Raw genomic sequence first — 27,632 nt, forward strand, 5'->3', positions numbered from 1 at the left:
TGGAAAATAAAATCTTTAATGTGTATAAAAAGAACAGACATTGTACTGAAGCCGAACGGTGACATTCAAGATGTGAAGACGCCCTCAGTCCTGTGCAGCTACGCAGCATCTCCATTAACAGAGGCTTATAAACAACCCGATTTCTCAGCAGTACGAACACTCTGCTCTCCAGGTCGATTCATGATTGAACACTATTTGACTGTGTGGCTTATAGACCTGAAGTTAAGTTTGGGTATGAAGTTGGTAGGAATTCCCTAATAAATGTCACATGCTTTATTTGATTCGGTCTCTTGCCACAGCAGCAGGGCGGATGTTCCGATACACAGCCGCCTGCGTTGTTTTCACGTTTCTTACTCACATTCTCCAAATTTGGCATTTTAGAACCACAGGGCGGTTAGAAAACAAATTTTAAAAATTTCCCTCATCAAAAACCGATGGAAGCAGAATGATGACGACGACCGAGTGAAACGAACACAGAGACCTAAAACAATATTCACCTTCATCTGAAAGCACGCTTGCCACCAGAGGACATCAACCACTGGCCCGTGTTAAAACTACCAATGCAGCTGACCTGCAAGCTTGTACGCAGCATATAACAACACACGATGCTGAGACTGGTTCACATTCAGAGCCAGATGTTACATTTTGGTCCAGAATGATTCAAAAAGAGGCAAAGTTAATCCAGTGGTCATTTTCTAAAGATCGACAGTTTCCCCAGTTGTGATTTGGCTCTCAGTCATCCAGCAGTTCATTCACCTACAACCTGCATGTGATCACAGTCAGGTGCAGGTGGGTGGGAAATCACAAACACAATATTCACCATAGTAACACTATGTTAACCTATTGACACATGGAGGTTTGGCAGCAGCTGCAAATACGAAGGGTCAATGAAGGAGGAAAACAAAAAACAGCCAGGCTCAAAGAGACACTGCAAACAAACAGCGCGATTCTGTACCAATAAAGCAACATAATAAATCAGTGTTTTAACAAAACAAACAAAAAGATAAAAAAAAACATTTTCCTAAAAAAATATATTGTTAAATATACAAGTCATGCATGTTAGAAATATATGACGGACCAAAGACAAAACTTCTGAAAACAACTTTCCACAAGCAGTGAAACAACCCTGTTAACCCTGTATCATCGCAATGCAAAGTTCAACTGTTTCAAATTCTCAAAATAAATTCAAGTTTGTATCTTTTTCAACACTTCCTCATTCAGATTGAAAAATTGTGGAAATTATTACAGGTAACGTGAAGACACAAACTGAAGGACTGAAGTTTGTTTCCTACAGCTCATTTTGGACAATTAACAAATCACAGATCCATCTGGTTACATTTTAAAATTATGGTTTCAATATAATACACCAGTTTCATATAATAAAATGAGAATTACTGTTTAAAACTGAAGCAAATGTTTTAAGAAATTTTCAGACACCAAGTCGGGTCCTGATAACTTAATAAACACTCATGCTGTCTGGAACCAGAACTGAACTCAGGCCAACTGCTTGCGTGAAGTCACCCAATAGAAAATAACGTTAGCAAAATCTACACACGAACCAATGTGTAACCTATAGCAACATAAAAATCGATAATGATTTGCCTCCATTTGCAAAACATTTGTATTCAAAATACATTATTTATTGTTATTTTTTTCAAGTCAAACCTATCAAACTGTCTTTGGTCAAGAAAAATATTTTAAAATCTACAGGCTATAAATGTTATAGTACACAAATGAAACAAAAAAAAGGACTCTAGATCATGTAACTGATCAAATGGGGGAAAAGCTGATACCAAGTATCTAATAATATTCATTTGGAGTGCTCCAAATATTTAAAGTGCTTCTGTGTTTTTCCCTCAGCATTTAATGTGAAAGAAACCTCCATCAAGTAAGGCAGATTGGTTTTATCATCTTAAGTGTACTCTGAAAACACACGCACACACACACGCACGCACACACACACGCACAAGCACACACACGCACGCACGCACACACACGCACACACACACACACGCACACACACGCACACACACTCGCACGCACGCACACGTCTTTGTTCAGAGATGAAAGTATACGGGCACGAGCAGAGGATGGCCCTCAACACAGATTATGATTATCAATCAAATCCAGAGATCGATGTCAGAGCAACACGTTAAAAGATTGGGAGAGCGTCATCACAGCTGGTTTAAAATTGGGTGAATAAAAATAATAGCAGCCTATTCACACACCTTCCATGATGCCTTTCTCATACGGACAGAGATGTAGCAGTGGACATAAATTAGGAGTCTCTTAAAAAAAAAAAAAAAAAAAGGGGGAACCACAATGAGAGACTGAGGAGACGAGGCAACTTACTACCAAATAAAAGAAAACACCTAAGGGTCCGATTCAAGGATTCCAGGAGGAATCCTGGAAAACATCACAAGGTTGTTCTGGTTCCCGTCACTTCTGTAGTGGACTCATGACATCTGGAGGTCAGGGTGTGTCTTGGTCCTGAACAAACATCACACCTTCTCGCTGCAACAACTTCCGGAGATTGTTTAGGACTGAGTATGGTCTCTGTAGTGTCCCGCCTCAGGCCACATCAGTCTGCCCTGGTTAGGAGGTTTTCCCCACGATTGGGTTGTCCCTGAAAATCACACAGAAAATTCAAGAACACAAATAAACTCTACTAGTTACACTAATACGGGCTCAATAGGTAGTAAAACAGCAGACTCACAGGCTGCCAGGCGCCGTGGTGTCCTTCCTGATGTTGTGCTGCCTTTGAAGTTCCTCCATTACGTTTCTGAGCTGTTTGAGTGTCTGAAAGGTCTCTTTGGGTTCCTGAATGGTGAACTTTGAGTATTCCTCCTGCTCCCGCTGAGGGCCTTGGTACACTGCCATACTGGCACATGCATCTGGAGAGAGAAAGTCAATTAAATAGTGCAGCTTAAGGGTTAGACTTCTGATCATGATAAGGTTTATACTTGATCAGCCATAGTTGTGTAGTGAGGGTACATTTAAACCCTGCCAATGTTACTATTCATTGGCCTATTGTTGGATTATTCATGAGTCAATAAAAATGTGAGTGCGGCTGTAATTCCCTAATCGTTAAGGCCCCAGTTTTGTAAAGATCATGAATTAAAGTCCTAACTTCATTCACATGTTGAATGGTTTGTTTTAAATATTCACAACCCTAACGTCAACACAGCCAACCTTAATGGCCCAGCAACCAGATCTTAATTAATATCAATAATCGTGAACAGACACTGACCCTCCATGTCCTGTAGCTTGGTGCTGTTTGAAGAAAGGAGAGAGAAGATTCTCTCTGTTTCCCGGTCACAGTCTATGTCTAGCTGCAGGTTGGCCACCATTATGCTGAAACACATGAAAATGTGGAGTGTAAGACAAAAACAGTTTCAAAAACATTTAATACTAACAAAATAAAAAGAATTTATTAACCTGGCCTGTAATTTTGTATTACAGTACTTTTCATGCATTTGTGTCGTCACATGCATAGTGATTTTTTTAAAATTGAACGTTTTGCACAGATTATTAGAGTAGATTAATAAAAGTTACTGATGGACACACAAGCTTTTTTGTTGTTCATCACATTGTAGCTAATCACGTCCATCAGTTGAAAGGCTGGTTTTTGCCATTTTGGGACTTTATATAAGTGCACTTTTAAACCTTCGCTTTATACTTCAGTGGCAGGGTTGCAAAACAGCGGTCAACAATTTTATTAGGCGTTAATTGTGATCAGCAGCACATGTTGCCGATATATCCCTCTGGTGGTGGTGTTGATGCTGATGTGAGGGAAACACTCACGTGGTGCAGGGCTTGCAGCCTGGTGCGCTGCTACTCTGGTTTTTGCAGCACTGCCAGGCTCCCGCGGTGTAATTTGATGGGTGGAAGGTGGAGAGGCGCCCAACGTTGCAGCGAGTGACCTGGCCCAGGACCTCCAACCACTCGCAGGCCTCCACACAGTTCCCAGCTTGTACGTACAGAGACTTCTCAGAGTGGACCACCTGAAACATCTGACGCGAGCGAGGTGCAGGGTTGGGACAAATATCAGTTTTGTTTTGCCAAGCCTCATTTCACAGCTTCAGCTGAATATCGTGGTTCTTTAATATAGTTGTCACAGTCTGCAATGAAACGGGAACACTTTGAACGTGATGATGTCTGAAAGCAGCTAACTTACATTTTTGCGGTTGAAGGCACTTTCATCCAGCTTCTCCACCGCCTGGATGTTTTTCACACTGATGGTGCACAGGGCCTCTTTCCCTGGAGCGCACAACAGATTAAGTCAGGTTTGTGTTGAAAACAGAAAAAGAGCCTATACTTTAATTACCACCTCCCTCTGCAATAACAGGATAGAACAGGTAAAACCAATGCCCTGTGCCTGAGCGGTTATCAAGGAAAGGAGAAAATGTACTGATGCAAACAGTCTGGTCAACAACTGAGCCCATAGAGTTTCATTCATTTACATTTCTTCGGCTCTTTCTAATGTGTCCTAACAATTTTAGAGGAACTGAGGTCTCACCTTTATGTTTGTGGTAGGACAGCTCCCTGTTGGTCACTCTGAGCCATCTCTTCTTGAAGTTTTTCTTTCCAAGTCTTTTTCTTCCCTGGGCACGTTTATGCACCTCCCTATAATCACAATACGCAAGTAAAAAACCATCATCAGCATAACTAATCACCATCAGTGTAATGTTTGCAGCATCTGAAGGGAGAAAAATGAGCCCTAGCCTCCTCTCCAATGAGTTATACTAATACTTCTGTCTAAAGATAACACTCAAAGCCGCTGCATGGTTAGAACCGACTACAGATGTAAATTTTCTAAACAAAGCAACCACAAGCCTTCCTATATTTTCTCCCTATGGCTCCTCACCCCTCCTTCAGTACCACTGCGTCCTCCAGCCCACTAGACTCTTTGCTGACATCAGAAGAGATCTCATCGAGAAACTGGAAAACAGAAACAGGAATATTATGGTATTGTGTCAGCACTAACTATTTCAAATCATAAATAAACAAACAAATATATTGATTAATTTATAGAAAGTAGGAAAATACCTTTTTAACTTTTTCAATGCACTTGTCTTCTTGGAATGATTTGAAGAAGTCATACATATAAGTTTCTTTGAAACTAGACTGAAAATAAAAAATAAGAGATTAGGAATGTTATAAAATACTATTTTTACAATTTTTCTTTACAATTTGAAAAATGTAATTAAGCGCCTGCCTGCCCTTTTTGTCAACCCCTATTTAAGTAGTTATTTTACCACTTACTATTTTCTTTGACAGACTACCCCAGCTGCCCAGAGTCTGGATAGTTTTTGAGATGAGTGTAAGTGTGCGGGAAATCTCAGTATCCTACAAGTAGAGAATGCACAATGTTAACACTGTGCTGTAAAGATCACATTTTGGATTTGATCACTGGGAATGTCAGGGTGGTGCACTTACAGGATGATGAGAGCGGAGTTGAAAAGAGTGTGGCGACAGAACAGCAACAGCAAAGAAGCGCAGGAACACAAAGCTGCTGACAGCCGAGTACTGAACGTGGGGGTCAGCTGTTGCGAAAAAGGTGTCAGGTAAAACAAACATTCAATAATGACTTTCATCCATTTCAAGGAATGTTTATACTGTAGCAGATATCTAGGGGGATGGGACAGGAATAACTGATCCCTGTGTAGTAAGTTTGGTGATTTGGCTCCACCTGGTGTAAGAAAAGTGCAAGGTTGGACAAATGTTACGGTTATATGAATAGGCCAAACTACACAGTGAGATCTTGGTTTACACCTGATTTAAAGCCTTCAAGCCTGCTCTATTGCTCTTATTTAATCCTCAAGTATATACTATCAAACCCAAATCAGGGGTAACCAACCCTGGCTGCCAAGAGCCACAATCCTGCTTGTTTTCCCATCTATCCCAACCTACGTCCAGTGTGATTCCCTGCATCGCTGATATTCAGTAGGTTAGAAGCTGTAAGTGCAACAATTGTTAAAACACAAACAGGATTGGCTTCCCTCCCTCCCTGCCTTAAATCAAGTAGTACATGGTGACAATAAAAGCTAAATTTAAAAAAAGGGAGACCATCAACATATTTAGTCTAAGTGAGTCACCAGTAGCAGTATGTGCTAATCTGTGATTTGTTACAGATAAAGTGTCAGAGGAACAAAACAGCAGTCAAAGATTTCCTGTTGTAAAATACTGTTTTTCTGCTCTAGGTCTGGCTGGGTTTCGTTCTGGGATTTTCCATAATTGAGCAATTTCATGTCACACAGCCGTAAGAGTTCCAGCGTTTAATGTACCTGGGAAACGTTTGCAGGCCAAGTGTCTCAGTGACCTGAAGACATCACACATGAGTGGTGGGCAGCTTGAACTAGACTGGGTGATGGAGGAGAAGACTTTCTGAACATAGCCCTGAAGGTTCTCCTGCAGAAAGACAGAAAACCCAGATACTATTTAATATGGACTTCTGATAAGAACAGAAGGGCAAATGGTGGTGTGTGCCCCCCAAAGGAAATGCTGCTTGTGTGTGAACTAGACTTGAATCAGTTACCTTGTTGACCTCCACGTTGTCACCTTCCTTTAGTTTAATGGGGTCAATTTCACAGCTTTTGTTGCATTCACAAATCTACAAAACACAAAGAACATGTAAACCTTTGTATTCTATCAAATTAGTAGAAAATACTAATTACAGAGTTGTTTAAAAAGTCACTACTGAACCACTGATAAATAAAAATTGCAATGTAAATCTAATGTCTAACATAATGAGATGTCTTCCATTATGACCTCTGACTCATTCCGTGTGTGTGTGTGTGTGTGTGTGTGTGTGTGCGTGTGTTCATCTTACTCATACCTCATCTATTACAGGCTTCAGGGTAACGGTCAGGTAATTCTTTCCAACTATCTTCATCATATCATCAATGCAGCGTGTTGCCAGCGAGTTTCCACGAAATATAGTGTTAGCCTCCCTTTAAATGACACAGAAATATTCCACTAGTGTGTCAAACAGATACTGCAACTTTACTGAGAACATTAAAAAAATAAATCAGTTTTTGGAGGACAAGACGATGCTCATCTTTAACATCATGACCATTTCTTCCTCAATTTGATCATGTGAATTCTATTGAATTGATACTGCACGCATGAAAGCAACATGAAACTATCCCAGCAGTGACAGCAGAAACTACTACTGTCACAGGTTGGAAATAAAACAGGAACTCAGACAAGAGAAGTAACAGTGTGGTTGTGACATTTATTTGGACATGTATCTGTATCTACTTACTGTGTGTTATAAATGGGCAAATACTCACTGAGTGTTGTCCAGCTCCAGAGCGGCCACAGCAGAGACAAAAGGCACAAAGCGATTGTGGTGGAGCAGCAGTCGGGCCATGGGCAGAACAGCCTCGTATCGTTCTCTGCAGATATCCCCCAGGATGTGTGCTGCTGATGCCGAGATGGGCTGAAAGCAATAAAAAAAAAGTTAATGTTGAATAGATAAAATCCACCCCTCTACATACAGTCTTACACTTCACTTATTGGTTTACCTTTACATCAGGGGATTTAAGCAGCAGGTTGCGGAGTGGTGTGTAGCAGGCAGATGGCAGCACGGTGTCTTCTATGTAGATCAGCTTTAGACGCAATGATCCTAAATCATCAGACTTGGACTTGCTGCCGTTCCCTTTAGGCTGGAGGAGATACCTGTAACGCAGCAGGGAAACAGAGTCCTTTAACCTAATCACAACTACAGCACAATATATTGTGTTCCCATGAAACACAGTCCAAATAATGAAACTTCTGTCAGTTTCCTTATAATTCACAAAAATAGAAGCTGGCCTGAAATGACAAACAGGAAATCTAATTTACTAAATGAAACCCACTGCGTTCTTCTTTATTTTTTCTCCCCTCTCGTTAATCTACTTTTCTGCATAATAAAAGAAAGCTGTAGATTAACATCACTCTGCATATTCAAACATACATGAAAGGAAACACAAGACGGCTAACTCTGCTTAAAAAATAAAATGAGCTATGATTTTTCTGCATGTATTTATCACCACTAGCCAACAGGGGGAGCAACACAGTCTGATTAATGTCAAACTGAACTGCAGCACCTCAAAGCTGCAGTGCTCTACAGCAGATTCGTGCATAAACATTTTGATCTTGGTAAACACACACAGAGACACCTCCTTAAAAAAAAGCAGATCACCTGTGCTAATTTCATGAGGCTGAGCCGTGTTTATGTGTGCAACATGGATGATTTCCAGCATAAACATAGGATATGAAGCACTGCTAACATGCAAAAAGCCACCCACACACCGAGCTCACGGCCCTCATGTACCAACAGATAGCCATCTGGCATAATCCCATATCACCTAGACTGACGCAAACCAAGGAAACACCCACACAACGGAAAAACAGCTGAACACTAAGAAATCCAGGAACATTGTAATGTAATGTAATATAATGGCATGGAAAATTAAACCATGCAATTTGTTATGGATAAGCAGAACGTGATGTCCAAACAAACACTCCGAGGCAGGAGGCTCCCGATTGTCGAGACTAGATCTGGTCAGCAAGGTGACTGGTCCTTGGAGTCGGAGATCTACCTCCACTAGGTTTATTGACAACAATCTAATGTGTTCTGTCCCAGTGTGAAACAAATATAGTTCTGGATTAAACTAAAATCGAAAGAAGAAAAGAAAATGGAGGTGGTTAACATGAGACCGTGTCCTGTAGTTTCCACTCTACCCGTTTCATTTTCAGACTTTAGGAGAACAACAGAAACTGTGTATGTGTCACACTGTCATTGACTCACTGACGGTCTTTACCGTCACCAGTATGACTCGTATTTACATGTGAGGCTCTGCTGCACTGCTTACAAAACATTTCATATCAAATAATAAAGTCTTGTCAAATGTGGTGGATACAAATTAAACACTGAGTGTAAAGGAAAATCTCTTTCTGGCAATTTATAAACATTTAAAACCACAATATATTCAACATATACTAATATAGTATTTATAATACATAATGTCTGTGTTTACTTATGAGTTGCAGATTGCTGTTGTAATACATATTTTAACTTTTAAACAGGTGCCTTTATGCATTACATAGAAGGATCTGAAGGGTTTGTCTTACCAGGCTTTGTGAATGTGGTCATTTCGCAGGATCCTAACAGGCACCCGCGTCTCCCCCAGAAACACGTCCTGAGCCAGATTCTCATTGTTCCACAAGTCAACCCTGCAAACGTAGAGTGGATCGCGAGTAAAACTACTAATTAGACAAGATGGCAATACACCGCATCAAACATGTGCATCGTGTAAGACATTTCTTCTTCTTGTGCTTTCAGCACTAATGCATGACCACTGAGCTGTCATTACCGAATGATGCTTACCCGCTTGGTGCAGACGAAATAGCTAATATAGGCCCGTGCAATGAAACCACTGCAAATTAAAACCTCAAAACCATGCATGAGTGTTTACCTTTAAATCGCTCTAGTCTTACCCAGTGAGCTACGAGTCCACTGTCACGGAAGCCCCACATATCCCTAACCAGAAAGCAAGGCTCGCTATCAGTAGTCAGAACACACCAGGTCCAAATTCACTTGTTTGTCCTCAGGTTGTTAAGAAATCATTTTTCCTCAGTTAAGGCCATATAGGAGGAACAAGACAGGAAGAAAGAGTGCCAGGGCGAGAGAGAGAGAGAGAGAGAGAGAGAGAAGAAGAAACAAACATACTTTAACTCAAGTTTTTCGATGTCCTCTTCCTCCACTTGGAAATGAGACTTTTTAGAGTAGCTGCTGGACCGAGTGACCTGAAGATGAACATGCAAAGTCCTACTTTTTAAACACAGAGATCACTTTCTGCCCCAATCTAACAGATGTCAAAGTATTATTTCAAACTGCATGAGAAAGCTATGAACAGCTAAATGTATAGTTGCAAAGTTTACCTCAAAGAAGAAGGTCTCTTCAAAATGAGGGTTGCTGGTTTTCTTCTTTACCTTGGTTTTCTTTTGGTCAGACCTGGGGACATATTTCATAAGATTACATAAAAATATTTTCCTAGTCTAAAAAAACAAAAAAAAAAACATTACAGTTCTTTCCTGTTTTCCTTCTTTGTATCAGGACTAAACTCGATGTGCTCTGAAATCCATCTACAAAATGACATTTATTTAATGTAATTTAAAGGTTCTGGCTTTTATCAGCTTTCTGTAGATTTGATATTGCGTTCCATTTTAGTAAGTCTATGTTTCTAAGAGCAGAACATATTCAAAGGTCTGAGGCTTTCTGGAAAACCATTAAATACTAAAATGATCTGTGTCTATACTTTTAACATGCAAATAATATCAGAATATTGAAAAACACATGTGTGACATTGAGAATCACCTGGCAGGTCCAACAAGTGACACTGTAGCGTAAGGGTCACAGTTCTGCCCACTGATTAAAGGCAGTCCCTGGCACTCTATTATCCTAAGGAGGGCATAAAGAGCAATACAATTAAAACAATTACAGCACAGGGACACAACAAAGAACAAGAAACATACAGGAAGCAATGCTCAGAATCAGGAAGCTGAGACCCAATCAAATTAAAGTTCTCAGAGACTTATGATGATTAAGCCAGCTTTTGTGTTTATACATTGCCTTCAGGTGATAAACATGCACCGATACGAAAGGCTTAAAGACATAATGTGATGAGTAATGCAGGAGATATTTGCTGTACTTACTGTATATGTATTGTGTTTTATATTGTTATTAATGTGATTGAGGACTTAAATCAATATTGAACTAGAGAAACTTAACATATTGTCGTGAATATGGTTGCGTTTCCAAATGATTTTCTGTTTCATATTTGATTAGTTTCAGTGCTCAGGCTTGCTTAATTTGGCATCAGTTCTCGAGATCACTATTTAAAAAGGGGTTCTCTGCCAAGTCCTCCATTCTCAAATAAACATGGCGGTTGAGGAGGGAGAGAAGTCTTTATTAGATTGTCCACTATTTAAAACTGCACCAAGCACTCAGAGGCTTCATTTAGACGAGGTGCTTTGCCCGCATGCTTGGCTCATTCTGAGAAGGGAACATTCCTTTTTTTTTTTTTTTTTTTTAAAACTACAGGTGTTTCAGGGGACAACAAACAGAAAATGTAGGCACCCTAAACAGGATGTGGCTGCTAAGCACAAGTCATCAGAGATCAAGAATGAATTCAGCAGAACACTAAGTGAGGCCAGAGGGAGAAGCCGAGCAGAGCAAATGTCAGGATGTTTGCGAATCATCTTCCAGGGTGTCATGACAATATTCCCCATAGTCTCCTTGGCATCTCTCAACTCAACACCTTCTGAATCTGCTCTGACCCTGGCGACTCAAAGTGCAACCAAATGCATACAGACATCAATGCAACTCTATTAGATATGATCTTTTCAACACAGGCTACAAAAAATGGATTATCATTGTTTTTCCACGTATAGTGAGAGGACACTGGGTAGAAAGTTGAAGCAAACAATCTGAGTGACACAGTCAATGACGGCAGCAGAAAACCACAGTGGTTGCAGTGTAAGAGGCGCACGCTTCCTGCTCAGATGCCATCACTTCCTTCTCATTACCCTGCTCTTCAAGCATGAATGGGGGACTCAACACACCTAAACAGAATAGTGTGTGATAACAATACTCTACAGAAGGCACTCAGAGTTAAGACATGAAATGGAGCATAACTTAATACATACATGCTCCTCTTGATTTTAAAATGATTGCATGAATAAACTTAAACACAATTTGGCCTCAGCATTTTACTTTCTTTCTGACGCAATAATGTTACTCACCGAACTACTAAGTGTTGACCTACTGAGCCGTTCTCTGTGATCACTTCATTCAATCGCATCTCCAGGTGAACCTTCCCCTGTTAACACATGAACCAGGCACATTCAGTGAGAAAATCTTAGTCCAATTCTGAGTTAGTAATATGTGGGTTGTAAACAAGATAAAAGTGTGGGCTGCAGTATGTGCTGGTAAGAAAATGACCAGACTCAACTAAACCAGCAAACTATTTATTTTACAATAATGAAATAAATTTAAAAACATGTCACTGCATTTTATTAGAAATAAAAAAATAAATAAACCATGTTAAAATATGACATCTCTCAATCCACATTTAAAATTTTATTTTCTGGTCCAGCTCCACCTCATGTTTCATGCAGTTTTATGTTAATGGAGGTACCATGTGTGATAAGAGCCACAACAGCTGTGAATTTTGTCATTGCTCAAAAGGATCTTTACGGGGATCGGATGTGGTGAAGGCTGCCGGTCTCGGCTTAGGAAGTGTCAGAGAGAGAGACAGAGAGACACAGGGAGAGAGCTAAACAAAACGCCCACACACTTGCACTCTGTGCAATTCAGCACTTGGCAAGTACTTCTTTCTGATGCAAGATAGGCCTTCAAGCCAATAGAACGCTCACTATTTTGCAGCGCTCTCCAATCACCCAATGTAATAAAACACATTAACCCTACACAGAGCTATCCTGTCTTTTGGGAATATGATTAAAACATTCTTTTTACATTTTTTTGGACTAATCAAGAGGTGAATAGAGGAACATGAGGTATCTATTCCTACTTCTGAGGAGACACACAGCCTGTTTGACTAGAAACCAAGCCAGGGAGGCATTGCACAAACACAACACCTCCACCGCTCACTGATGTAACTTTGCAGTTGAAAGTGTCTACTTGTGATTGAATCAGTGTAGCAGCACCTACCCAGAATAGTCTGGCGTGGGCTAATGGCAGCTAGAGTCAACATGTTAGCTACAGCAGCACAGAAGTGGTAGTGTGCTGTAGTTTCACTCAACACAACTAGACCGGGAAATCTAGAAGAAATGTTGAAACAAACAACCCACATGTGCCCTATATGTTAAAGCTAAACACGCAACAACCCAAGAGATCATCAAAAAGATGCTGAAAGGACAGTTTCAATACATAATGCATAAATCAAAGGTTAAATACAGACTATACTGTATGTATAGTCTGAACTGTATGTATATCATAGTAGCACCTTTTCCTTCAAAATAATTCATTCACAAAAAACGCAACTGCAGCAAACCACTCATAAATTCAGAATGACCATGGGTTTTGACACAGTCACACACTGGTCGTATGAAAAAACCACTTCCTGGATTTAGGCTGTATGGAAATTCTAACTACCCATCGTATTTGCAGTTCCATACAACAAACCAGTCACATTTGCATGATACAAAAAAACATTGAAATGACTGGTTTGAATTTCACCTAGACTGGACTTCTGAATCATTATGAGAAATTAGATTTAGCTATTGAATAGATTTAACTAAAATCTTGCAGGAGGTATAAATCTTTTTACAACAGTAACAAAAACAACAGTAAGTATTTAAAACACTATAAGTTGCGGTGTTTTCCACGGACGTGGGCTTAAAGCCACCTGCTGTCATTTTCTTCAGTCTTTGCAGAGGTATCTTTACAAGAAACACTTATTAGAAAGAAATACGCCAACAGTGGAAACCATTACATGTTAGACCCATGACTATCGTGACAATCCAAAAGTGGAGTCTCCCTCATTGTAATACAACTGCAAGAAAATTAAATGCAAAGATGTGTTGGGGAGCAGCAGCATCGATGAACAAAGCTGAGCCTGTTTAATGTTTTCAAGCTCTAAAACATAGAATTGGACAGAGACTATTAAGCCTTACTTTGACATGGAAATGGCCTTATCTATGCAAATTTTAGTAGAAATGCAAGTGAGTTTCCTGCTTGTTATGTAGGGGGTGCTGCATGCACGCATTCCCTGAGTTGAAAGGTCCTGTGTCCCCGTCAGCAACTCTAAAGTAAGCTTTAATGCATGTGGAATTAAAATTCCTACATGCTCTGTTTACTAATTACAAAACAGGCGGGAAAATGTGCAATGCTGTCAGAAGAGAGAACAAATTCTTTTGAATTAACAAGAACAGACTTATTGCTAATTTTCCTAAATTACCTGGACATCCGAGTTAGGATGCACCGGCTGTAGGTTGAACCAATGCTCCTTCCCGCTGTATTTACACAGGTCATCCTTGCGGATAGACACCTTACCTGAGATAAAGCAAAGATACAGACATTAACCTGAAAGCCATTCATTCACATGAGAAAATAAATGTGTTCAAGTGACTAAATGAAACTTACCAACAGGTAGATCCCTTTGAAAGACGCTTTTAGCAATAACACAGATGGATAAACATAGAAATGGACGTGGGATCTCGAAGTAGAAGTCTTCTCCATAGAAAGGGCTGTAGATAAAAATCACAGGGTTAATATAGCAAACCAGGATGTAGCTTCCGGTGTAAATAGCAGAGCGTGCAAGAGCGTAAGAGATGTGTGTAGGAGGTGGTGTAATACATGATAAAATGTGACCAGATAAGTGGCTATATCCTGATTGTTTTATGAGGCCTGAAACCAAGGCTCACACAGAATCATTAGGTTGCTTGACTGCCAATGGTGTGCAACACCAACAGTGTCTCATTCAAGTGTTCAATGTGACATAGTGTAAAACCTAAATCTTTCTGACAATTTTTTTTTTTTAATCCAAAACCATTTAAAACCAAAAGCAATTTAGTTTATCATCTATCGAAAGCATCCAGTACAAGGAGCATATAACTCCTCCTGAAAAAGCAAAACTGTAATACGGCACATGTTACATGCTAAAATGCCAGATGGGACAAAAATATTAAATATTAAAATAAGCATCAAGTACAATTTAAGACTGAATTGTTGTAAATTTTATCTAATTATTATTTATTTACAATTGGTCACAGTTTATAGAAACCAATATTAATTTTGTTTTCAACTGTTTCAGAATCGCTTGAGTGATGTTGTCTGAATAGAAGACAGTGCACAGACAGGTGTTAAATCCTTTAAGTATTGTGGCTTAATGGAGCTGCATTGTAGCGTCTACTTGACCGATACAGTGAAATGCTGGCATGACTGAAACAGAGCCATCATGCAGCACGCTATTGGCTAGACGATGGTGTACCGATGATACTTATAGATATAAGATACAAGGCTGTATTTATAGTGTCCAGACAATATAACAAATCCATAGTAAATATGGTGTAATACTCTTGCCTACATGAAATTATCATATCTAAGCACAAACAGGATTTTTCAGTTTACAAGGAAATGAACTGTTGAGCAGACGGTGGACAACACAGGGTGCCCCTATGACTCATTAGGGCTCAGAGGATCTTGCACGTTACTGTAAATCTGTTAACAAGCCTCTGCAAAACCTTCATACACAGTCATGATATTCTGCTGAAAACCATTGTGCTCAGATCTAACTGACCCAAATGGAAGGAAGGGACCTTTCACTTAGAACAAATATCCATCCACTATATAACAATATGGTGCTGGACTGTGTGGGTCTGAAGTCAGTGCGAGCATGTTACATATGTCCAAAACAAGGATTAACTAACAGAAAAATACAGCATCACAAAAATCATATAAAATGACTCTGCAAGCAATTATCAAACAGCCTGACACATGCACATCTGCTCTTGCACCACTCTCACTATTACAACTTACAGATGTACTCCCACAGCTGACAGCCACCTACAAGAACATCACATTTTAAGAACGATCATGAAAGTCCGAATACTACTTAATGTGTTTCAATCAACAGGACGACAATTTGGTGTGCATGTGGGAGGCCCTGACTTATTTAAATTCTCATGTTTGGCAACAACCAAACACTGCATTCCAGCATAAGAACCTTATCCATCTGTTAAACATGGTGCTGGCAGCAGTCTCGCGATTTTGGCACGCTTTGCTGCCACTGGATCAGGACAGCTTGCCATCATGGATGGAGCTATGAATTCTAAGTTGCACCACCAAATTCTAGAGGAAAATGTCAAGACATCCATGTGTGTTAGAAACTGGGTCGTGCAGTGGGACAGTGACCCCAAATATACAATTCCTTTAGTAAAGATGGCTTAAAGAAAGGTTGCAGAATGGCAAAGTCAAATCTCTCCGTTGGAACCAAATCCTATTGGACTGAAATCCCTGTAGGTTAAATGTATGGCTGTGAAATGAGGTCAAACGAGTCTCGTTCATCATTAGGGCTTAGAAGGCCGACTCTGGACAGGTTCCTAAACCAATGCATGGCCAACACAAAGAACAAATTTACACAAGGAAAAAAAATGCATTTCCAATCCACGGTCAGCAACGTGCAGGTACTGGGAAACTGAGGATCCGGAAGAAATCCATGCAGAACCGGTGAGATCATGCGAGTCCAATCATAAAACAGCATGAGCTATGGTACTGTATAACCCAGCCTAGCAACAACATGTTGAGATCTCTGTTCAGCATAGGACCCACTTCCCTGTAGGAGCTGGCAGAAACACTGTGAACCCAAGCATCTGTGCCTTTCAGTCCTGCCAACAGAACTACCTCACGATCAAGACAGCGAGCTAGACAGCTTGATCTGACATAGCCGACTGTCAGTTAAGCACTACCTCTATGCCTGCACTGCCTGCAGATGGACCACCTGTTCAGACCTCAACAGTTCTTACTGCATTAAGTGTTTATATAATGTTATGGTAGCCTTTTAATTATTTTACCATCTTAGACCAGTTAAAATAGATGCATGTTGGGTATGTAGTCAATTCTAGCTTTCATAAATACCAGGTCCTAAAGTTTAATCACTGCACTCACGCTTCCTCTGATTCATGGATGTTGGATGGTGAAACATGTTGCCTGACACCTCTGTACTGGGCTTGGTCAACACATCTAGCATACGCCCACACATCCTCAACAGCACATGAAATTATGCACTTGTAACCTCCCTATTCTGTGCACACTCACTATACCACCTTCCTTTGTGTTGCCATCCAAGCTTGTAAATAATGTGAGAATGCCAGGTAGAACCACTTGACCACAGCTGTTGGAACATGTCTGCTTTATCGCAGGGATTAGCGGCAATTAGAGCTTTTATACAGCCTGTAAACCATTAGAAACAGGAGTCCGTAAAACAGGAGTTAGTCAAACGCCATCAAATAAACAGTGGACAAATCGGAATGATTATTAAGACGTGCTCAACACAGGCTAAAGGTAGTCGAGAGTGACACAGAGAAAAACAGGGGACAGCGTGGGAGGACACACTTCCTCTGAGGCTGTAAAATCCTTTTGAACAGCATCGAAATCAGAAGAGAAAAAAAAAAAGAGCTGTTGTGAAATACCTCGAGAAGGCCGACCCATGTTTACAGTGGATGTGCAATGACATAGAAACCTAAAGGTTCTCTGAATGCCCGTCACCCACACCTTTCTGTGAACCGCTTGTGAAAACGTATCTACAGGTAAAAGAGCTCATTTCTGTCAGAATGACTTCACGTTTCCCTGTTGAAGTAGTGCTGCACGTCCACATTAACAGCTCTGAGCTGTGTATTGACAGTTTAAGGTTTAATCGCATGGCTGCGTTTGAAACTAGATATTCACCCCATGCTACGCCTATTTCCACACGGTATGCGAGGCTTATATCATGACTTAAAAACTGAGTAACAGCAGCCATTCATGTCCTAAAATGCTCCAGGCCATTCATGCCTTTCATTAGTTTAAAATTTGAATACTGACTATTTGAATGATTCGCATGGAGAAAAGGCATTCAGGTTCAGTTCAAGTTATACTCTACTACAAGAACTATACTATATAAAAGTAAAAACAACAGTAATAATAAATCATATGGACGTATTGTTACTCAAAGAGGGTTTTATCTTGTTTTCATGTTCCTTTAATAACAAAATAAAAGTTAAATTTACAGGAAGAAAATCTAGAGGCGTTTGTTCTTTTCTACCACAACGTAACGGCAATAACAGAACTTCTATGACTGAAAATAAAACATATATAAAATCACAAAAATGAGTGACATTCACACTGAAGTTGTGCAGCAGTTAAAGAAAAGGCAACACATGGTCACATGTGAAGATGAAAGCCGTAGTTAAAGGAGGAAATGCCACAAATAATAGACTGAACCCGAATCCGTTGCCCATATATAAACAGAAGGATGTTTAGACTTGTTGTATAACCAACATTACTTGCTATACGTGAGGTGTGCAATGACCATGAAAGATAAAACCCCAGGCTCTAAAATGTTCTGTACACAACTCCAGAACAAACGTGTTGATCCCGTGAAGCGCAACGACTGCACTGACAACTTTCATATTACACGGTCACACAGCACCAGTACGTCAGTGTACATGTTACATTAATACTATAGATAATCTCACATTTCAACAGCCTCTACGAACTCTCCTGGCTGTGCAACTCTGTCAGTTTATCTATAACATGTCAACAATTAAACACCATGGTCAAACACGCTAATTTGTGCATGTGCACAACATAATGTAAAAATTGACAAACATCCTAACCTGAATAAAGCTTCTAATCTAATTTAAAAAAAAAATTTTTTTGCACATATTTTGATGTTTAGTCCAGTAGCATACAAACAATGCTACCATAATATTTAATGTAGATGCTAACATTACTGGACAAAATTAACTTTTAACAATACAGTAACAACAGAAAAACAGGAACTTTAAACAGGAGACAAGAAAATAAGAAGACGAGATTAGGAAATGTAATCATGATGAAAATGTGGAACACACATTAAAGCTTCATGGACAGCCTACTTACCTGACACATTTGTCAAACACTTTGGTGCGGAACACCTCCTCCTGATCTAGACTGACGGTGCAAAAGGTGCAAAGATCCCTTTGTCGATTTGGACCTGAGACAGGTCCCAGGTTCTTCGCTTCACCTGCAAAACGAGAGGTTGAAATTATTGTATTTTATTGAACAACAAAATAAAATCATGATTGTTGTAACAATGTTAAATCCCCTATAAACAAGTGGACTCGACAGATTTCTATTGTGCATTTAATAAGTTGCAAAAAATGCCAGAAAGCTTAGCTAGTTAATGTCAAAAGACACGGTTTACTTTTTGACTGAATCAAACATTAAAACAGTGAGGGTTCATTTTACTGCCGCCGCCGCACTATAACCTCTTTTGACATTGTGCACTTTGCATGTTTTTATATTCAACATCACTGCGTTCATGCCGGGACACTGCCTCATGCCAATCGACGGGGCAAGCTGCAGAGCGGATGTCGCTCATGCAGAATTCAGGCTCATATGTGGTTAAAAACATGAAACACTGACTTCCTCAGCATAACCAATGGGGATGGCACAGCGCTGATTCACAAATGACAAACACCTTTGTAACACACATCACTTGCACCCACTTCTATTACACTGCAGGCAGGCCCAAATTACATGTCCTGAGGTTTTGTGCAACACATGCAGAAAAAAATGCACCGAACCCAAGCCGCGCGAGTTGAACTTGAATCTTCAGAACACATGAAGAGAAGTCACTCACACCGAGGATGTATAAAAACCTTTACAGTGTGTAACCTTTACAAAGGTTAGGAAAGTGTGTAAATCAGACCTCTAAATACTGTAAGCCGGGCTGAGAACACAATCTTTTCATTAGACTGTTAATAAAAGGTGCATTGATAGGTTCAGCCACGTAAGCTTAGACATGGATGAGCTGCTGTCCAGCGATATGCACATGGTAAACGCTGGCCGAGCGAGTATTGCCTCTGACAGAAGCATGTCACCGGGTCAAAGCCACAACCTAAAGGTCAGGGAATAACGCTCAACAACACCGTGAGACTGCCTTTTTTCGGATTTAGATTTCGAGTATCAATCAAGAAGCACGCACATAAAACATACACTGGACATTTAAGTGCTGCTATGACAAGACGGGTTCGCAGAGCGTTACCTCTACTGATGCAGGCTAAAGGAAAAAAGACAAAGTGTGAACAAGGAAGAAGTTTCGTAAGACTGCAAAGTGAGTTACATGCTATCATAGTTCCTCTATTTTGTTCTGCTTACCATTTTCTCATTAATTCATAGTAGTGAAACTGACTGTTGTCTTCCTCCTGTGTGCTTATGCTCCAGCTTTATAGACTAGTTACTTTTTTTTTACCCCTTACAGTAAACACATACAGTTAAGCCTTGCAGCACGATGGACACCAGCTTTAAAAACAAAATGTCTCCCAAGCATGAATTCCACCAATATTTAGTCAAATGAACACCCTATTTAAATAGTATGCAGTGCAAATTATTATATTTTTAATCATTACATTATGGTAAGACAGGATTATGTAAAAGATAGCACTCGTGGCAACTTAATGGAAAAACATAGGTAGGCTAGAGCTGCACAGGGTGTAGACTTATGGATGACATAAGTATAAATCAAGCCCAGCCAGATTTGACATATATGTAAAACTCTATAGAGGAGTAGGAGTGCATTGTGAGAATCAGCCTCTTGTGGTAATTAAATAAATAAGTGGTAGTAATTGCTGAATCACTGTAGCCAAGTACTCAGACATGTCTTAAATCGTTTGGAATAAAAGGAAAATGCAAATACAAATTGGAACAGGTGAACAGCCTGTTGGGAGGCGAACAGGTGGACGAGGCCCTGTCTGCGAACGAAGACACTGGTTGTGAGGGATCTGACTTTAACGCCAGTGTTTCCGATTTAACCACATTATTACACGCATGGTTACTGTAATAACGACAGTGCTGATACAAGCGAGACATCCGACTCATTGCTCGGGACGTTTAATCGTATTGTAGAGGCGGATGACGGCACGTGAAGCCTACATCGCTTCTGGATCAAGATGCTAAAGTGCACGAGGAACTAAATCTGCCCCGGTGATCGGCGTGCGTCGGTCATCGCTCAACAAACAGCAGGGATCGTCACTGGGTTTTGACTGTGTGTCACCGGGTGGACGCTGCTTTCGAACGGCGCGTTACCGGGGGTGGGTGGGAGTTTGCCGCCCCGAGATGCTAATTCCAATGCCCCGCAGTGAGCATCACACCGCTGAGATGAGCGCTGACGTGCAGCATTCGCCGGGTTACCTGGCTGTCACACGTCTGCAGCGCGAGCCTACCGTTCCAGCTGAATGGGTTAGTGACGATCAACGGCGGCTGCTGGTGGCTAACCTACTTTGCCGCCGCCCGCCGCCGTTAACTTGGCTCCCGGGACACGCGCAGGTCCGCGGCAAAAAACAAAACAAACCAAAAAACGCCAGCATTTTTAAGCCTCCGCCCTCCCCGGCTCCCGCGAGTCGCCCCGCCGCGCGCGAGCCGCTCCGCCGACGAGCCCGAGGGGCGCCTCGGTGAATGAAACCATTCACAACAAGCTAGCCGCCGCCGCTAGCATGCTAGGCTAAGTTGACGTTCGCCAGCAGCTACCAGCGGACGGACCAGATCAACGGGCTGCCCGTGCCTGCGCTTCACGCTACCGGGAGCACGCCGCGCCCCTCCGGCCCCTCTCGCCCGGGGTCCACCGACCCGTCTCCCCCCGGGAGAGATGCAAAAAGGGCAGCCCCGCCAGCCAAACTTACATATTTTACCCCGAAGGCTCTGTAAAATCCGAATCCTCGCGTCGTCCTCTTCCGCCATGGTCAGAGCTGACTGTATCGCTGCTCCGGTGCCTTCAGCGCTGGGTTTTCATATCCGTTTATGAATGCACGCAGAGCGGAGGAAATCCAGCCCCACTGCCGCGTCACGTCAGGTCCCGTACCGCGGGTGCCTGAAAACGGTTTTCCTCCCGGGGTGCCTTAAAACGCCTGGATGACTATCAAGCTTCCTCAAAAGTCTCCCGTCTGGAGGACGGTAGGGATTTTAAATGAGGACCGGTGTTGTCCTTTATGCAACGCGCACCGAGCGGTGGAGCCGCGGCTGAGCTCACTTGGCTAATCCCGTATATATTTAGTGCTTTAGATTAACCCTGTATTCATTCTGACGAGTGTCTGAATATTGATTTCACTAAAACTAGTTTCTGAAGTTCACTTGAAGTTTTTCACTTCTAAAGGAATCCTAGGATTTAGGCGGTTATATACTCAATCACCGTGTTTTTATTTATTATTATTATTATTATTATTATTATTATTATTATTATTATTATTATTATTATTATTATTATTATTATTATTAAATAGCAATGGCACTACACTAATCCTGTCAATTTAATGACTCGTGGTATTTATGTTCACTGTATGGTTCATACTTTTTACAGAGTATTCCACAACATTTGTGATTTATAATTGTCTGTATAATTTAAAAGAACATTTATTTGCCCTAATGTATTTATATTCCGTTTCAGTGTCTTATTTTGGCTGGTTCGCAGTAAAGGTACTGGTACTACCCGGTCCATCTCCTCTGGGCCCACAGTCAGGTATGCATTGTAAATATTAATGACAATTCATTTTTATTATATGCATATTAATGAGTGATCCACTTATCTCCTTGATTTGCCACACACACTTTGGTCGTAACACTCATTAATGTCAAGTTTACGTTGGATTTGTGTTTTATTTTTTTTAAAGGCGTGAAGTTGTGAGTGAACCTACGGTGTTGCTTTTGGTATTGTTTGAGACACAGAGAGTCAGTGATTCTGATCAGTAAATACGTAAACATAATCTATTCTAGGTTAAAGAAAGTCAGTCAGATTAGATTATCAACAACATTTATTTGAGTTTTACATGGTTTTATACATATTAAACACACAAAAGTAGTAACTTTAATATCAATGACTTGTGTTTTGTTAATTAGAAATAAGCCTTTTATCAATGGTGCTTAGAATTGAAATTTAATTATGAAAGTACTTAGAGAACATATTATCATCGTCTAACTATAAAGTGCAACTTACTGGATTCAGAAATATGACGTGGTAAAATTCTAATTTTATTTGGAAATGTCTAAAAAAGAGATGGAACCACATTGGGCAGATTTTCCATTTTTCAACACATCCCACTCCTGTAACTGCGCAGGAATCATTACCAACATTTGTTTCTTTCTTGAGGTTCCATTCATGTCAGTGAGTCTGCCTTATATGCATAGACAATGGATAAAGTACAGTATGTGTCAAAAGGTGCTATATTATCCAAAAAATATCTTCTACAAATGTGAAAAGTCGCTCATTGAGTTTCGGATGGAAGAAATTGCTAATTTTTGCTAAAGTTCCATCGTGCTGTCCTTTCACAGCAATATTTAATGTTGAACCCTCGGAACATTTTAATGAACTTAGTTGCAAAGATGACGTTACACCTTTCTAACCAAAGCGATGGCCTGAAGTCACATCATTCGCTCTCTCTCGCTCCTGTTGGTGTTGAGGCCTGTAGACGCCTTTAAAAGAAAGGCTCCTCTTTGCAGGCCCATTTCTCGGGTTTGTGTAGAGCTATGTGGCTGCCTTTTGTCTCTGAATCGATTCTCAGCAACAGTTTACAGGACTTATCGCGATCACTGTGACTGTTTGCTCTCGGCTCCGTCAAGGCGTCCTTGTTGTTAACACAGTCTTTGTCCACGGCTTGCTTTTTTGGGATGAGATGCATAGAATGATGTGCACTGATTTTTTTTTTGGCCTTTTTATATTTCATCTTCGAGGGCGTCATTGAAAACAGGGGCTCATTGCAGGGAGACAAAGGGCTTTTAATGTTAGAATATGACAAGTCCTGGTACGTCGCTAAAGACATGTAGTCAGTTATATGCTCAACCTTAGGTTTAATTTCATCAATGGAAAAAAGTCCTGCTTCTTTCTTTTCACTTTTTATGTCTGCGCCCCCTTGACTGTCGCTGTCTTCTTTTTTAACTGCGTCTTGTTGATTGTCTTCATCCTGGTATTTAGAGCATGGTGTGAAGTTGTCATAACTAAAAGCCTCTTCTTTTGTCTCCTGGTGCTTTTTCTCGTGGCTTCGCTTCGTGGCAAGGTAGAGGAAGCGCTGGGGACAGAAGGCGCAGCGGTACTTTTTCTCCACGCTGGGGCTGCGGGCCGTGTTGTCAAAGCAGGACCCGTTTTCCATGCAGCTGTTGCAGATGTAATCGCCACCGGCGGGCGCCTCGCCCGGGGGACCCTGTTTGCCACAGGTCCTGCAGAAGCACGGGTGGGAGCCGATAACGTGAGCTCTCAGACCGGTCTCTGTAATGAAGGAGCTGTCACAGATGTCACAGTTGTAGGTCGTCCTCGGGCTGCAGTTCCTGCCGAGGTTACATTTCACCTCCGCGCCGCCACCGGAGACGCTCTTGTCCGTCAGCCAGCCACTTCTGTCAAGGTGGGCCTCGCTGGCAGCGCCTCTGTCCGCGGCGGTTTCAGGATAACGGCCGAGCAAAGATTTTTGGCGCTTGAATCGGAGCTTCTTTCTCTTCTTTTTTGCCTTGTACGAATAGTAGGGACGCCAAAGCTTATCAGCCGCGTCCCCGTCATTGGCGTCGTCGTAGGTTTCTGCCTCTGCGGCACCGACTTCTGGTCTGAGGCGGAGCCTGGGGCTCTCTGAGGTTTCTCTTGATGGAGAGCACTGACCCTCCTCCTCTCGCCGCTCTCTGATTCTCCTCTTCTTCCTGGGGAAGAGTTTAGATCCCTTAATTCGCCGGCGTATAATGGCTTCATTGCCTATTTTGACTGTTATCTGACAGAGGGGCATGGCGTCACCGTCCACAGAGGAACCCGGGAAGGCTGGTTTGGCAATATACGTTTCTGTCTTTGCCCCTAGTGTTCTTTCACGCACCATATTATCTGTGCTCGAAGAAGCTTGAAGTATCTCCTTTGTCATCTCCTCAACTCTTTTTGCAGAGCTCGACAGCTCGCCCAACTTTTTAAAAGTCTTTAATGAGTTTAAAAACGGCACGTTATGACTGAGGTGCCCTGAGTTAATTATCAGTGGGGGGTCATCTTTGTAGCCCCAGGCGGTGGACTCTGTGTTGGGTTGCAGAGAGAAGGGGTTGTTGTATGTGGTGAGCGGCTCAGCCTCGTTTCTGGCGCCTCTGGGAATCTCTAACTCGCTGTCCGGGCTTTGGTTGAGGTCTTGATCGCTGGGCTTGTTGAAGCTGATGCGAGGCATGACGGGCGCCACCACCTTCGTCGTTGCCATGAAAGTTAGAGGGAATGAAACGGTATCAGGGTTACTGTTCAGACCGCCGTCTTCCAGCGGAGGCATGACTGAGTGGCTGTCTAAGGGGCCCTGGTCTCCCCTTTCACTCTCTGCATACGTCTGACTGTAAGTCTTGTATTGTCTCTTTCTAAACTTCATAGGCAGAAGCCTGTATAGCTTGATCGGGTAAACACTGGCCTTCAGCCCACCGTTGGCAGACTTCTTCTTCACAGCTAGATTGGGATCAATGCCGTGAAAGGACTTCTGATGGTTCTTCAAGATATAGTATGTCATGAATGTCTCCAGGCAGAAAATGCACTGATAGCGGCGCTCACCTGTGTGCCAGATTTCATGTTTAGTGCGGTACTCTGCCAAGGCAAAGACTTTATTACAGTAATGACATGGGTAGGCCCTCTGCCAAGAGTGCACATTCTCATGCCTCTTCAGACTGGATAGGGTGACATACACGCGTTTGCACACACTGCAATTGTATCTTCTTTGATTGCCACCTGGTCTCGAGGCCTTCCCGTCCTGTAGGGGCTGTTGGTGGCCCACGTGAAGGCGGGTCGGGGTGTAGGGGGTGGAGGGAGCGGCCGAGGACCGCTGAGTCTCCGCGGTCTCCGCGCTTGACATTGGATCTGAATGGAGGTCTGCCTCTTCGGTTGGCGCGACGGCATCGTCTAGTTTGGACGGGCCTCTCGCAGCTTTGGGACACATTTGCTCGTGGTTCCGCAGCCGTTTGAGATGGATGAACTTCCTGTGGCAGAACTTGCAGAACAAATGACTGACAAAGCGCTTTTTGTGCACCTCTGAGTGGATGGTGAGGAGAGCTTGGTTCGTGAAGATCTCTGGACAGTGCTCGCACCCGTAAATTGAAATGCTGTCCTCTGGGTGAGGAGAGAGTGTCGGCGGGCCCAGTTCCATTTGAATGTTGTCAGTGGACATGGGTGGCTCTGGGTCTACACTTTTCTCTGCCTCTAAAAACAGTGGAGGAGGCGTCATGACTGCACCAGGTGCCTCGCTGCCACCATCGGCGAATGTGGGGGTCACTATGGTAGATTTATCTGTCTGTGGTTCACCTGGTGCTGGAAGTATAGCTTTATTCATAATGCCTCGCAGCCTGTGGCGTTTTTTTAAAGGGCCTGAGTTCCTGTAAATGAGTTGCTTTGGCTGTAATATTGCTGGCTTACAGACCTTCTTGTCCCACTGACTGGCGTCCTTTCCATCGTTAGATTTGCTTACTGCGTATGAGTGTTCTGAGAGGGCGTGGGTGGTCTCATTGTTTCCACTGGGGCCAGACAAGGCCGGGCAGCTTGATGGGAGCTGCCCCACATCTGGCGACTGCCTCTCCGGATTAGTTTGAACTAAGGGCGTGAAAGGATTGTTCCCAGGGCACACTTCAGTGATAGAGAAGGCATTGGTGATGCGTGGCCCTCTAGCGCCGTCCGTGTCCTCATGCCTGGGAACCTCTATCTTCGTCTTTTCAGATACTAGGGCTGCGTCAGAGTTTACAGATTTAACACCTTTGTCCTGTCTCCCTGGTTCTCTAAGCTTTTCTAAAAAAGGAATTCCGAGTCTTTTCCCAGCTGCCACTAGCTCCCTTGTGTCCTCTGCATTAGGCGAAGTCACCTTTGAGCAGTAAATGAGGTTGAGGATACTGTCGAAGACCTCAGACTTTAGGTCCATCAGCTCTAAGACCTGGTCAGAGTTCCATGTCTCAGGAGGTGTCAGAGCATTCCTGAAGTACCCACTGCAGGCCGCCAGGATGTTCTTGTGGGCCCGGAACTTAACGTCCTCTACGACAATGGTGACATCGCAGAAGAGGCCTTGTGAGCGCTGTTCATTAAGCCTGATCAGCACGGCTTGAGGGTGAGAACTATCCATCAGGTTCTGAGTGCATGGGGACACCACAGTCATCTAAAAATGAACAGAATGAACAATCAAGTGTCAAAACAGCCTGTAAACATTTGAACATGTCGATAAATATGTATTGACCCTTACAAGAGCGGAGCAGTTCAGATAATGAGGGAAGTGATAAATATTGTTGTTCTTTTTATGTTTAGACACTAGATGGCAGCAATTTCCTGACAGGTTTCAGCAGTTTCGTTGACAGTTCTGGCCTTTCAAGCCATCATTCAGATTTTAATTCAGTATTAAAAAGTGACCAAATATTAATCTGCTGTGCAATGTAGATATTCAGTAAGTTCAAGATTGTGCCCTACTGACATTATTTTTCTATTTTCATAGAAGGGAATTCAAGTTTCAGTGCCATAAAAACAAAAAATAAATTGTATTTAAAGCCTCAGATATTGGATTGTTGAAGTAAAAACAGTGTGTTTGATTGTTCAGTTGGTAAAAACTGTAAACCTTTAATCGGTGCTAAGATGTGGATCGCGCCTTTGAGCAAACATTGGACCTTTGCACCAGTAACGATCCGTGTAAGAGCATCTCTTGCATGAAACTAGAAATACTGTGTGCGTCAAAGCCGCAGCCACTGACGTAGACATGAAGATAAAGATTTTTTTAATGGTAATGGGTGCAGCTCTTAGTTATGTCCAGGATCTAAACTATTCTTTTTTAGTAGTTTCATGCAGCATGTCTTTACTAATATCTGACCAATCTGATGAGAGGACCCAGAGAAGTGTTGGGTTACACTGCTAAAATATGTTGCTCATCAT

At 41.9% G+C, this 27,632-nt stretch overlaps 2 protein-coding genes and 1 long non-coding RNA gene across 7 annotated transcripts in view; 1 reads left to right on the forward strand and 2 right to left on the reverse strand.

Moving 5' to 3' along the window:
- Nucleotides 1-21,572, reverse strand: rasa2 (RAS p21 protein activator 2). The gene is made up of 24 exons (XM_029170661.3): nt 21,433-21,572; nt 18,653-18,776; nt 14,156-14,259; nt 13,971-14,065; nt 11,794-11,870; nt 10,367-10,450; nt 9,931-10,003; nt 9,719-9,795; nt 9,121-9,222; nt 7,530-7,683; nt 7,296-7,444; nt 6,839-6,953; nt 6,539-6,613; nt 6,288-6,411; nt 5,440-5,546; nt 5,266-5,349; nt 5,050-5,127; nt 4,868-4,941; nt 4,520-4,626; nt 4,178-4,260; nt 3,805-4,013; nt 3,251-3,354; nt 2,717-2,894; nt 1-2,626 (listed from the first exon to the last, which is right to left on the reverse strand). Exons 1-24 carry the CDS (start codon nt 21,488-21,490, stop codon nt 2,596-2,598), a joined length of 2,466 nt encoding a protein of 821 aa, XP_029026494.1. The 5' UTR covers nt 21,491-21,572; the 3' UTR covers nt 1-2,595.
- Nucleotides 20,501-27,632, forward strand: part of LOC114867735 (uncharacterized) — a 10,671-nt gene continuing 3,539 nt past the window's right edge. The window contains exons 1-2 of one of the 2 annotated variants that reach the window (XR_005898461.2): nt 20,501-20,992; nt 22,194-22,265. This is a non-coding gene — a long non-coding RNA (uncharacterized LOC114867735). Of the gene's footprint in view, nt 20,993-21,562; nt 21,704-22,193; nt 22,266-27,632 lie in introns of those variants that run through there. The other variant, XR_003787921.3, reaches the window with a different exon arrangement.
- Nucleotides 22,540-27,632, reverse strand: part of zbtb38 (zinc finger and BTB domain containing 38) — a 10,520-nt gene continuing 5,427 nt past the window's right edge. For all 4 annotated transcript variants that reach the window (XM_029170657.3, XM_055514311.1, XM_029170660.3 and 1 more), the window contains one exon: nt 22,540-26,871. In XM_029170657.3, the coding sequence (XP_029026490.1) occupies nt 23,218-26,871 (3,654 nt within the window). In that variant the 3' untranslated portion in view covers nt 22,540-23,217. The remainder of the gene's footprint in view (nt 26,872-27,632) is intronic.

Source organism: Betta splendens, chromosome 13 (genome assembly GCF_900634795.4).
Source record: "Betta splendens chromosome 13, fBetSpl5.4, whole genome shotgun sequence".
Taxonomy (NCBI): domain Eukaryota; kingdom Metazoa; phylum Chordata; class Actinopteri; order Anabantiformes; family Osphronemidae; genus Betta; species Betta splendens.

Bases quoted from the DNA above. Each gene is read 5' to 3' on its own strand.
- rasa2 (XM_029170661.3), bottom strand. From the start codon at position 21,490: ATGGCGGAAGAGGACGACGCGAGGATTCGGATTTTACAGAGCCTTCGG. The intron at 14,066-14,155 runs GTAAGTTTCATT...GCTTTATCTCAG, and splicing joins TCAAAGGGATCTACCTGTTG to GTAAGGTGTCTATCCGCAAG. The intron at 5,547-6,287 runs GTACATTAAACG...TTTTCGCAACAG, and splicing joins GGCCTGCAAACGTTTCCCAG to CTGACCCCCACGTTCAGTAC.